This window comes from Oncorhynchus mykiss, chromosome 2, assembly GCF_013265735.2.
Source record: "Oncorhynchus mykiss isolate Arlee chromosome 2, USDA_OmykA_1.1, whole genome shotgun sequence".
Taxonomy (NCBI): Eukaryota; Metazoa; Chordata; class Actinopteri; order Salmoniformes; family Salmonidae; genus Oncorhynchus; species Oncorhynchus mykiss.
Window position 1 is genome coordinate 65,497,462 of NC_048566.1, and position 12,286 is coordinate 65,509,747.

Sequence of the window (12,286 nt, forward strand, 5' to 3'; positions counted from 1 at the left end):
ACACACTCACTAGACTATATATACACACTCACTAGACTATATATACACACTCACTAGACTATATATACACACTATATATTAGAGGTCGACCGATTAATCGGAATGGCCGATTTCAAGTTTTCATACCAATCAGAAATTGGTATATTTGGGCGCCGATTTGCCGAATTTTTTAAATACATTTTTATACCTTTATTTAACAAGACAAGTCAGTTAAGAACACATTCTTATTTTCAATGACATCCTAGGAAGGGTGGGGTAACTGCCTCGTTCAGGGGCAGAACGACAGATTTTCACCTTGTCGGCTCGGGGGATCCAATCTTGCAACCTTACAGTTAACTATTCCAACGCAATATAACGACCTTCCTCTCTCTCGTTGCACTCCACAAGGAGACTGACTGCCTGTTACACGAATGCAGTAAGCCAAGGTAAGTTGCTAGCTAGCTGTGGCAAAGAAGGGGGTTGAGTGATAAATGGCAGATGTGAGAGCAGAACTAATAAACGGGCTCTGCCCAATCACTAAAATGGCCACCCGATCAGAAATACAGATCGCAAAATGGCCGACTGACAAAACTACAAGTCCCAGAAGCAAGGGGAACCCTCAGAAGGTGGAACCGACCCACAGATAAAGGGTCAAGAAAAACCAGGAAGAGAGAGAGGGCTGGAAGGATCTATGAACCATAGAGAAAGAGACAATAGATATTGGCTGGATTTACCGTGAATGAGCTGGACTGTTTTGGACTTACCTGTTGGCGTTTGGACCTGGACCTACCGAGAACCCAATTCGTGTACCAAACCCTGCTATCCTTGTCCTTGCCTACGGCCTGGGTGGACCAGGACAGAGAAACAAACACACAGGTACTGTCCTGTTCGAAAGAACTTACATTCTGGGGTGAATTGGTGACAGTTTCCCACCTAATTTGTGACAAACGCTCATAACCTTGAAGAGGTTTGCCACACGTGGTGGAGAATGCGGGCAATGGACTAACCATACCGCTGGTTAGGTAGAAGAAAAATGTTCAGTTAGCACTCCAAAGGGGAATCAGTTTTTTTTTGTGGCTTTGTTTTGTTAGGACAGTTTCTCAGGAAAATGAGTATGGAGGGAGCCATACAGGCCCTGTTACAAGCAGAGGCCACCCAACAAGAGGCAACTAGAGCTAAAAAAAAAAGCTAATCAGGATGTAATGCGAATGTCTCAGGACACATTACAGGTCCAGCACCACACCAACCAGCTGCTCAGAGAAGAACAAGAGAGAAACACCCGGGAGTTAAGAGAAGACCTAAAGGCCAAATAGGCCAAATTGGGGCTCAATTACCAGCTGCAAATACCCAGATGCGGGCCAATAATTTTCTTAAAAAAATGACAGCACAGGATGATGTGGAAGCATATCTTACCACCTTCGAAAGGACGGCAGAGAGGGAGAAGTTGCCGAAAGAAGAATGGGCAGGGCTTCTGGCACCATACCTGGTAGGGGACGCTCAAAAAGTGTATTTCGACCTGGAGTTGAAAGATGTACAGGATTACGATAAACTAAAGGGAGAGCTTCTGACTAGACTGGGAGTGACCGATACGGTAAGAGCACACCGCTTCCACCCGTGGTCCGACCGACCTGGACAACCTCCCCAAACACAGATGTTCGACTTGATTCACCTGGCACGGAAATGGTTGCGACCGGAGACCCGTTCCTCCGCCGAGATCGTCGAGACCATCGTACTCAACCAGTTTCAGTGAGGTCTACCCCAAGAAGTGCGACGATGGGTTGGCCAGAACGAGGTACTTTCCGCCGACCATCTCGTGGGCCTGGTTGAACGGTATTGTACGGCAGGAACAGCTGAGCAGGCACAGGAGGAAAGATTCCCATTCCCCAGGCCTGGGCGAACCAGCGGACAGGGTAAGACTGTCCCAACAGGTGGAGGGGGAAGAGAGCAGTGTGGGGCCATGAGGAAAGAATCAGAATCGGCCCGAGACACTAAGGAAAAAAACGGAAACCAGGACCGGGGGTCGAGGGGGTCTCCCCCCCGAACCCCTATTATCTGTTACAATTGTAATCGACCAGGACATATTGCAGCCTACTGCCCTATTAAAGAAGAGCCAATGCAATGTAACCTCGGTGAAAAAGATGATGATATATGGTATGCATGTCCTGTTGTAACCACTGTACTTGAAAGATCAAGAAACAAACATATGTGAAGGTTGAAGGGAAAGAGGTTGAAGCACTGCTGGATTCTGGCAGTATGCTAACCCTGGTCGTTGCAAACCTAGTGCCAACTTATAAACTGGATGCAAGTCAGGATATCAGTGTTACATGCATTCATGGGGATACCCGTATGTACCCCACAGCCTTAGTGAGCATACAAACAGAGGACGGCCTGCTGGATTATGAGGTTGGCGTGGTCCCAAAGATGCCATAGGATGTAATATTGGGTAGATACTTTCCTAACTTTGCGAAGTTAGGCCAAAAGAATGACATATTTGAGAAGCCAACAACCCTGACCAAGCAGGAAGAAGCATGGGGTCTTCAACCAAAGCCAAGAAAAGAGGTCTCCCAGGGGCCAACCTCACAGGTGCTAGGAGGGGAGGATGAGGATGAAGTGGCAAACCTCGTTGATAACGAACAGCCCGGTACTAGTGGGGCTGGGGTCGATCTGAATCCAGAGGACGACGATCTAGAGCCAGCAGACCTGGCAGGGTCCTTGACTAATTTCGGGACAGACCAAAACCAGGATCCAACCCTGCAGCAAGCCAAAGCAGAAGTGCAGGTCGTAGATGGTATTCCCATAAATGATGGGATGATGCCTAATAGTTTTCCCCACTTCATTATGAATAAGGGTTTGGTGTACAGAGTATCAAAAATAGGGGTTGATGTGGTTGAACAGTTGTTGGTCCCCACACGGTACCAGAGGACAGTACTGGATCTAGCTCACGGGCACATTCTGGGTGGACACCTTGGTATCGATAAAACCCGAGACCGGATTGTAAGGAGGTTTTACTGGCCAGGAATTCAGGCTGAAGTGGCTCGGCATTGTGGTGAGTGCCCGGAGTGCCAGTTAACAGCTCCCCGACCAGCTGTTAGAAGCCCGTTAGTGCCACTCCCCATAATCTAAACGCCATTTGAGAGGATAGCAATGGATATAGTGGGCCCACTACCCAAATCTGCCAGAGGGCACCAATACATTCTGGTCATTCTAGATTATGCCACTCGCTACCCAGAAGCCATTCCCCTTCGGACGATGGCTTACAAAAATATCGCCAAGGAATTAGTGCTCTTGTTCACCAGGGTAGGGGTTCCAAAGGAGATCCTTACTGACCAGGGGACCCCCTTTATGTCCCACCTTATGGCAGACCTTTGTAATTTGTGGCAGGTGAAACAGTTGAGGACATCGGTTTACCATCCTCAGACGGACGGGCTGGTTGAGAGATTCAACAGGACCCTGAAGTCAATGCTCAGGAAGGTAATCAATAAGGATGGGAAAAACTGGGATTGCATGTTGCCGTATCTGATGTTTGCCATTATAGAGGTTTCTCAAGCCTCGCTGGGGTTTTCTCCCTTTGAGCTGGTATATGGGAGGCACCCCCGGGGAATCTTAGACATCACCTGGGAAACCTGGGAGCACCAATCCACCCGTATACTAGTGTCATAGAGCACGTCACGGCAATGCAAGACAGGATAGCCACAGTCATGCCCATCGTCCGAGAGCACATGAGCCAAGCACAAGAGCACAATTATAACCGGCAGGCTACCCTGAGGGAATTTTAACCGGGAGATAAGGTGTTAGTGCTGATCCCCATGGTAGAGTGCAAACTACTAGCCTCATGGAAAGGACAATATGAAGTACTGGAGAGAATAGGAGAGGTTAATTATCGGATCCGACAGCCAGGTCGACGGCCCCAGGAACAGATCGATCACATAAACCTGTTAAAAGCATGGAGAGAGAAACACTAATGGTCACATACCCCACACACACTCAGGAGACAGCCGAAGTAAATATTTCACCTACTCTGTCCCCAGCACAAGTACAGGAAGTAAAGACCCTGATCGAGAAAAACAGAGATGTGTTTTCAGAGGTACACGGCCGACCTGAGGTTACGGCTCATGATATCGTTTCCCTACCAGGGAGAAAAGTGAGCATGAGGCCATATCGGGTACCCAAGGCTCGACAGGCCGCGATTAGAGCAGAGACAGAGAAAATGTTGACAGCTGGAGTGATCGAGGAGTCACATAGTGAGAGGTCTAGCCCAATTGTGATGGTCTCCAAGCCCGATGGGTCTTTGCGGTTCTGTTACGACTTTCGGAAGGTAAATGAAATCTCCAAGTTTGATGCCTACCACATGCCCCTAGTAGATGAACTACTGGAGAAAATTGGTAAAGCTCGGTATATTACGACCCTGGACCTGACAAAAGGGTACTGGCAAATTCTTCTGACCCCCAGGGCCAAAGAAAAGACAGCCTTCGCAACCCCTGACGGTTTGTTTCAATACACCGTCATGCCATTCGGCTTACACGGGGCCCCAGACACCTTTCAACGGCTCATGAACAACCGCACCAAGCATACGCCGCAGCTTATTTAGATGACGTGGGGATCTACAGCCCAGATTGGGAATCCCACTTACCCTGGATACAGGCGGTGTTAGACGCCCTTAGAAAGGCAGGGCTTATGGCAAACCCTGCCAAGTGTTATGTGGGGTTAGAGGAAACAGAGTATTTGGGATATGCCGTGGGAAGAGGGTTAATCAAACCCCAACGTAAGAAGGTGGAGGAATTTAGAGGATGGCCGAAACCAGTAAATAATAAGCAGGTTCGAGCCTTTCTAGGGCTGACCGGTTACTACCGGAAGTTCATCCCAAGTTATGCCACAGTGGACGCCCCACTCACCGACATGACTAGAGCCAGAGGGCCAAACATGGTCAAATGGGATGAAAGGGCCACCAAAGCATTTAGGACATTACAGGAGACTCTCTGCTGTAATCCAGTGCTGGTGGTACCAGACTTTGAGAGAGAGTTTGTGCTTCAGACGAATACCTCAGAGGTTGGCGTGGGAGCAGTGCTATCCCAAGAGGTAGAAGGGGTGGAACACCCCATCCTGTTTTTAAGCAGGAAGCTGGAACCTTGGGAAACCAACTACGCAGTCGTTGAGAAAGAGGCGCTGGCAGTAAAGTGGGCTCTAGAAAGCCTGAAATACTACCTGCTGGGGCGCCACTTCACCCTCATCAGTGACCATGCCCCACTCACCTGGATGCATAGGGTTAAAGAGAAGAACGCTTGGGTGATGCGGTAGTTTTTGAGTCTCCAACCGTTTTACTTTGACTTGAAACACAGGAAAATAAGTATTTGGTCACCTACAAACAAGCAAGATTTCTGGCTCTCACAGAGAGGGTATATAACAAAGTATTGAGATAAACTTTTGTTATTGACCAAATACTTATTTTCCACCATAATTTGCAAATAAATTCATTAAAAATCATACAATGTGATTTTCTGGATTTTTTTCTCATTTTGTCTGTCATAGTTGAAGTGTACCTATGATGAAAATTACAGGCCTCTCTCATCTTTTTAAGTGGGAGAACTTGCACAATTGGTGGCAGACTAAATACTTTTTTGCCCCACTGTATATACACACTCACCAGAATATATACACACTCACTAGACTATATATGCACACGAAATATACACTCACTAGACTATATATACACACACTCACTAGACTATATACACACACTATATACACACTCACTAGACTATATACACACAATCACTAGACTATACAGTGCCTTGCGAAAGTATTCGGCCCCCTTGAACTTTGCGACCTTTTACCACATTTCAGGCTTCAAACATAAAGATATAAAACTGTATTTTTTTGTGAAGAATCAACAACAAGTGGGACACAATCATGAAGTGGAACGACATTTATTGGATATTTCAAACTTTTTTAACAAATCAAAAACTGAAAAATTGAGCGTGCAAAATTATTCAGCCCCCTTAAGTTAATACTTTGTAGCGCCACCTTTTGCTGCGATTACAGCTGTAAGTCGCTTGGGGTATGTCTCTATCAGTTTTGCACATCGAGAGACTGACATTTTTTCCCATTCCTCCTTGCAAAACAGCTCGAGCTCAGTGAGGTTGGATGGAGAGCATTTGTGAACAGCAGTTTTCAGTTCTTTCCACAGATTCTCGATTGGATTCAGGTCTGGACTTTGACTTGGCCATTCTAACACCTGGATATGTTTATTTTTGAACCATTCCATTGTAGATTTTGCTTTATGTTTTGGATCATTGTCTTGTTGGAAGACAAATCTCCGTCCCAGTCTCAGGTCTTTTGCAGACTCCATCAGGTTTTCTTCCAGAATGGTCCTGTATTTTGCTCCATCCATCTTCCCATCAATTTGAACCATCTTCCCTGTCCCTGCTGAAGAAAAGCAGGCCCAAACCATGATGCTGCCACCACCATGTTTGACAGTGGGGATGGTGTGTTCAGCTGTGTTGCTTTTACGCCAAACATAACGTTTTGCATTGTTGCCAAAAAGTTCAATTTTGGTTTCATCTGACCAGAGCACCTTCTTCCACATGTTTGGTGTGTCTCCCAGGTGGCTTGTGGCAAACTTTAAACAACACTTTTTATGGATATCTTTAAGAAATGGCTTTCTTCTTGCCACTCTTCCATAAAGGCCAGATTTGTGCAATATACGACTGATTGTTGTCCTATGGACAGAGTCTCCCACCTCAGCTGTAGATCTCTGCAGTTCATCCAGAGTGATCATGGGCCTCTTGGCTGCATCTCTGATCAGTCTTCTCCTTGTATGAGCTGAAAGTTTAGAGGGACGGCCAGGTCTTGGTAGATTTGCAGTGGTCTGATACTCCTTCCATTTCAATATTATCGCTTGCACAGTGCTCCTTGGGATGTTTAAAGCTTGGGAAATCTTTTTGTATCCAAATCCGGCTTTAAACTTCTTCACAGTATCTCGGACCTGCCTGGTGTGTTCCTTGTTCTTCATGATGCTCTCTGCGCTTTTGACGGACCTCTGAGACTATCACAGTGCAGGTGCATTTATACGGAGACTTGATTACACACAGGTGGATTGTATTTATCATTATTAGTCATTTAGGTCAACATTGGATCATTCAGAGATCCTCACTGAACTTCTGGAGAGAGTTTGCTGCACTGAAAGTAAAGGGGCTGAATAATTTTGCACGCCCAATTTTTCAGTTTTTGATTTGTTAAAAAAGTTTGAAATATCCAATAAATGTCGTTCCACTTCATGATTGTGTCCCACTTGTTGTTGATCCTTCACAGAAGTTTTATATCAGTTTTATATCTTTATGTTTGAAGCCTGAAATGTGGCAAAAGGTCGCAAAGTTCAAGGGGGCCGAATACTTTCGCAAGGCACTGTATATACACACTCACTAGACTATATATACACATACCATGAACACACTCCTTCACACACTACATTGACATAACACAAATGCATACCGACAACACACACATCACACACACTTTTACACTCATAATTTGCTGCTGCTCTGCTGTTCTTTATTTTACTCTCATCTATCCTGATGCCTAGTCACTTTACCCTGCCTTCATGTACATATCTACCTCATATCTACCTCTACCTTGTACTTCTGCTTATTAATATGGTACTGGTACTTCCTGTATATAGCTCCATTCTTGTGTTTTTATTTTACTCTTCTTGTGTTCGTTTTTTCCCCCTCTGAATCGTTGGGAAGGACTCGTAAGCAAGCCTTTCACAGTAAAGTCTACACCAGTTGTATTAGGCATGTGACAAATAACATTTGCAACCGGAAGGTTGCAAGTTCAAACCCCCGAGCTGACAAGGTACAAATCTGCCGTTCTGCCCCTGAACAGGCAGTTAACCCACTGTTCCTAGGCCGTCATTGAAAATAAGAATTTGTTCTTAACTGACTTGCCTAGTTAAATAAAGGTAAAATAAAAGTAACATTTGATTTTGTTACTAATCAACAGTCCATTTATGTAGGATATAGAAGAACTAATTCAATCAATTGCAGACAGTGGATTTCCAGATAGAGGAAACAGTGTAAAGCACTACCATTATACAGGTGGGACAGGCCCCCCTGCCTAGCTCTGTTATCTCCTGCCTAGCTCTGTTATCCCCTGCCTAGCTCTGTTATCCCCTGCCTAGCTCTGTTATCCCCTGCCAAAAATAATTTGGTTGCAAATTACCACTAGAGATCCTTAATTAAGTGTACCTGGGAGGGGTCAGTGACTCGCAGGGTGACCACATCCTCGCTGGTGTATTTAATGAAGAGGTGGTGCTCATCCAGCAGCTGCATCTTCCACATCCTCAGTTGTCTCAGCTGGTCAAAGAACTGGAAGAAGCGTCGCTTGGCGGTGGCGCTGCCGTCCTTCTCGGCCCGTCTCCACAGGTAGACTAGTAGTCTGTGCTTCAGGGAGTTGATGGTCTTCTCCTTGTAGAGGCGGGAGAAGCCTGGCTGGCCCTCGGCCCGGGCCTCAGTGTACACCGCCGACAGAGTCAGGAGGTCGTCCTCGTAGCAGAAACGACCGATGGTCCGCACGTCCAGAAACAACCCCTCTGATGTCACCTACAGGATGACATCAGAACTATAAAAACATTCATTTAATTTCAGAAAAACATTCAATCAAGATGGTTTAACGTTGTAATCTCACTACCAGGTAAGCATAGGGTACAGAGGATGAGGCAGGCTGAGATTATACACCTGAAAGACATGGATTGTCTGCTGCTGAACAGAAAGAACAGCCAGTATGTTACGGTAGAGGTAGAGTCCCTGGTTGTGCGAGAGGATGATCTTGTCACATCTAAAAGACCTGGTGTCACAAAGCCGGCCAGTGTGCAAGTCAATGACGTGCAGTGAGTAGTCCTCCAGAGGAGAGCGGGGGTTGGGAGTCACAGACTCGTTGTTGCGGTACACCTCAAAGAAGTGTGGAGAGGGCTCCTCGGGCACGTAGACCGCTGAGCCCACGATCACATAGCGACAGTCATCAGTGAACAGGCTGCACTCTCGGTTCAGGTGCTCTCCATTGGAGGCCACGTTAGTGACGTGCAGGAGGGAAAAGAAGCGCTCAAAGAGGCGGCCGCGGATGTTGAGGGAGCGCTGGTCATTGCCGTTGGCCAGGGTCTCCCCATCCTGCCCCAGCAGCAGATCCTCCGCTGCATGGCAGCCCTGGTACTCATAGATCTCCAAGGAGGTCTGGTCAGAGGAGAAGGCTATGAAGCAGCGTCCATCTGGGGAGAACTTGCGTAGGAAGCAAGGAGGCTTCTCTACATTTACCACAGTGAAGTTTGGGAAAAGGTTCTGGTGGAAGCAGCGCCCGCGGTACCAGTGGGCTGCAGCCCGGCCAGAGAAGGTCCGCCGCCGCTCCAGTCGATGGACCACATTCTGGTTCTGGATGCGCCTGGGTTTCAGAGTCGGGGAATCATCTTCCATTGTTTGATTGTTGCCAACTCCCACCAACTGGTAGCTACATCACAAATCTCTCTGTATGGCAACTAGTTAAAGAAGTAATACAAGACAATTAAATCAATACACAATTAATTTGAAAGTGCAACAGCTTATCAGCATTGTCATATCACACAGGTCATTTCTAGAATAGGTTTCCATTGCAAATCATCTTGTTTTGGTGCAAAATGTTTTGCAATAGTGTCCGACTAATGAATACACCCCTGGGCTGCCCTTAGTTCGATTTAACGCTACGTTTCGTGACAGTTTGTAGTACTGAATGACACATTTCCCCCAAACAGCGTGCACTGTTTTTTAACAGCCTTTGAAGTACATTTGCTCCCATTTGGTGGATGTGGCAAGATGTGGTCATTTGAAATTGCTAAACTCCTGGTCCTTCTGTATAGAACCATTTCTGTTTAATTAAACTTTGAATATCGTTCTGTCGTACTGAACGCACCCCAGATGTAATGTTGTTCACTAGCTACAGATTGTATGCCTGATAATGTGATATAACCAAATATTTGTGGTGTCCATTATTGGCTGTTACAGGAAAGCCCCATACAAACCACCGCCATAGATTTTTATAACTAACCTGTTCTTGGCGATACTTTTTTCACCGAATCGAGAATGAAGTATCTTAGAAATGTCCGTTTCCAATTGCAGGTGGTTCTACAAAAACCATAGACAATTCAGAAAGATATTAAATCCAGGTTTTTATTGGGTGAGATATGTCTCTTGTATGTGTGTAGATATTTATTTTGGTCGCATTGTGACGAGCAGACATTTACTTCTACACATGGCTGTGACGCATAGAAACGACTACACCCTAGTTCCTGCAAAGATGCTGGGAAATGCTCTAGATGTGCAGCAGCTAAGATGGCGAGGAACCGCCTTGCACGGTACAAGACATAGATTTAATATCTTGAGTTATCGCTGTTTTTTTTTTAAAGCTATCGCGGCCATTTATAATAATAATTTGGTGGGTGCTTATATTTATCCAACTACACATGTACAAGTGTGTATTATACACGTGTGAATTGGAAATGTGTTTTTGCATATCCCAACTCTCCTTGAGACACCCTTGGAGTGGGGTCACAGCCAGGGTCTGCCATTGTCAATGGCAACTTTGGAGCAATTAGGGTGTAGGGAATTGCTCAAGGACACATCGACAAATGTATCACATTGTCAGTGAGGAGATTCGAACTAGGAACCTTTTGGTTACTGGCCTAACATTCTAACACGCTAGGCTACCTGAGACCCAGTAATGGTCACCAAAAATATTTGGTTATATCACATTATCTAGCGTACAATCTGTAGCTAGTCATTCACTAGCCCAAAACGAACTCCGACTGGGAAAATCGTTTTGATCCAACTCGACTTTCCAACCTGAAGTCTGTCTTCATGATTTTGATCTGGTTTTTTTCCGAGTTCCCAGTTGTGTTGAACGCGTCAGTAGAAGGTGTGTATTTCATGCCGAACCCCGACCTTGAGATGCCTCTACATCACGATTTCAATGGTAGAGTTGAACCACTAGGGGTAGAAAGAGCTAGGTTTACTCCTGAAATAACAAAAATATATAACTTTTCCAAAACGAACTGTCCAAAATAATGACCCGAATTTACGTGTTTCACTATAACCAAACCTAAAACATCTCGTGTTTGATTAAAAACGTTTTGAAATGCATAGTTATAAATATAATGACTAGAACGGACGAATCATTTATTTGAATGGGTAAACCCGTTCAATTCATTATATTTCTTTGCATTTAATCCTACCCGTTGGGCGAAACGTTACATACAAACTAACGTTAACTAAACAGTCAGAACTTGCTCGCTTGTGTTCGGGAAGCTAAACATTATTTTATTTGGAGTCATAGGCCGTTACAGAGCCAGCGGAGTTCATTTTCTAACAACGTTACTCACCTGTTGCTTGCTGTGAATTTGTCAAGCCAGTAACGTTATGCTATCTAGCCACAAAAACGATCAGATTATCAAATGCGGGAATAACGTTTGTTAGTTAGTCTTGGGGCAGGCAATAAAATGCGATTATGTGTTAAGCTTGGAACATTTGTTCTGAACAGGAATCGTGTTTTCTCAACACTGCTTCATGTTGTTAGCATTAGATAGATAACAAGCGAAGAGAGAGCCACAAACAGCAAGAGATGCATCCTCTACGGTGGAACTGTTCCTCAATTCTCACAGCGCCACGGCAAACTCAGGGTGAAAATAGTATCGCATCACGCAGACGCCACACTTGACCAAAGGGGAGACTCAAAGGAAACTGACCTGCACAACGACTAATCAAAATCCAAAACGTACTTTATCCCTAACCTTAACTAAACACTTAACCCTGACCCTAACCTAATATTCACCAATTCTGACATTAAATATGGGTTTGCAGGTCAGGTGTCTGTATTAAAAATACGAACTGGTAGTAAGCCTGTAGCTATTTCATGAAACAACCTCACTCAGATATTCCTGATTAATTATGTTTAGGAGTTTTCCTTGCCATGTGACCTGATCAATGACCTGATCAAAGTTTTTCTTGGTCTTGGTGCATTCCTGTCCATACTAGTAGGTCAAATCTTCTGAACCCATTATAAAGTAGTGTACAGGGAGAAATTAATTATTAAATTGTCCACGAAGCCCAAAAATGTTCTTAAGACTCCAATATTGGACAGAAAAAGCAGAATGAAGGACAACAGAAGAAGGCCCTCATGCCTTGCCTTGAGAGCATGATAATGGACCTATGTGTAATTATCCTTAACCCACGTGCCTCGTAGATTACAAGTAGTTCATTTCCATTAAGAGTGTGTGGTGAACACAGAAAGA

At 45.1% G+C, this 12,286-nt stretch overlaps 1 protein-coding gene across 4 annotated transcripts in view; it reads right to left on the reverse strand.

Moving 5' to 3' along the window:
* The window catches only part of det1 (DET1 partner of COP1 E3 ubiquitin ligase), a 21,680-nt gene extending 10,075 nt beyond the window's left edge, over positions 1-11,605 (reverse strand). The window contains exons 1-4 of one of the 4 annotated variants that reach the window (XM_021568384.2): positions 11,378-11,605; positions 10,842-10,985; positions 8,712-9,502; positions 8,223-8,576 (exon numbers count right to left, since the gene is read on the reverse strand). In XM_021568384.2, coding sequence (XP_021424059.1) covers positions 8,223-8,576; positions 8,712-9,440 — 1,083 coding nt within the window. In that variant the 5' untranslated portion in view covers positions 9,441-9,502; positions 10,842-10,985; positions 11,378-11,605. Of the gene's footprint in view, positions 1-8,222; positions 8,577-8,711; positions 11,014-11,377 lie in introns of all 4 variants that reach the window. The other 3 variants (XM_021568404.2, XM_021568376.2, XM_021568395.2) reach the window with 3 other exon arrangements.
* Positions 11,606-12,286: the final 681 nt, after the last annotated feature.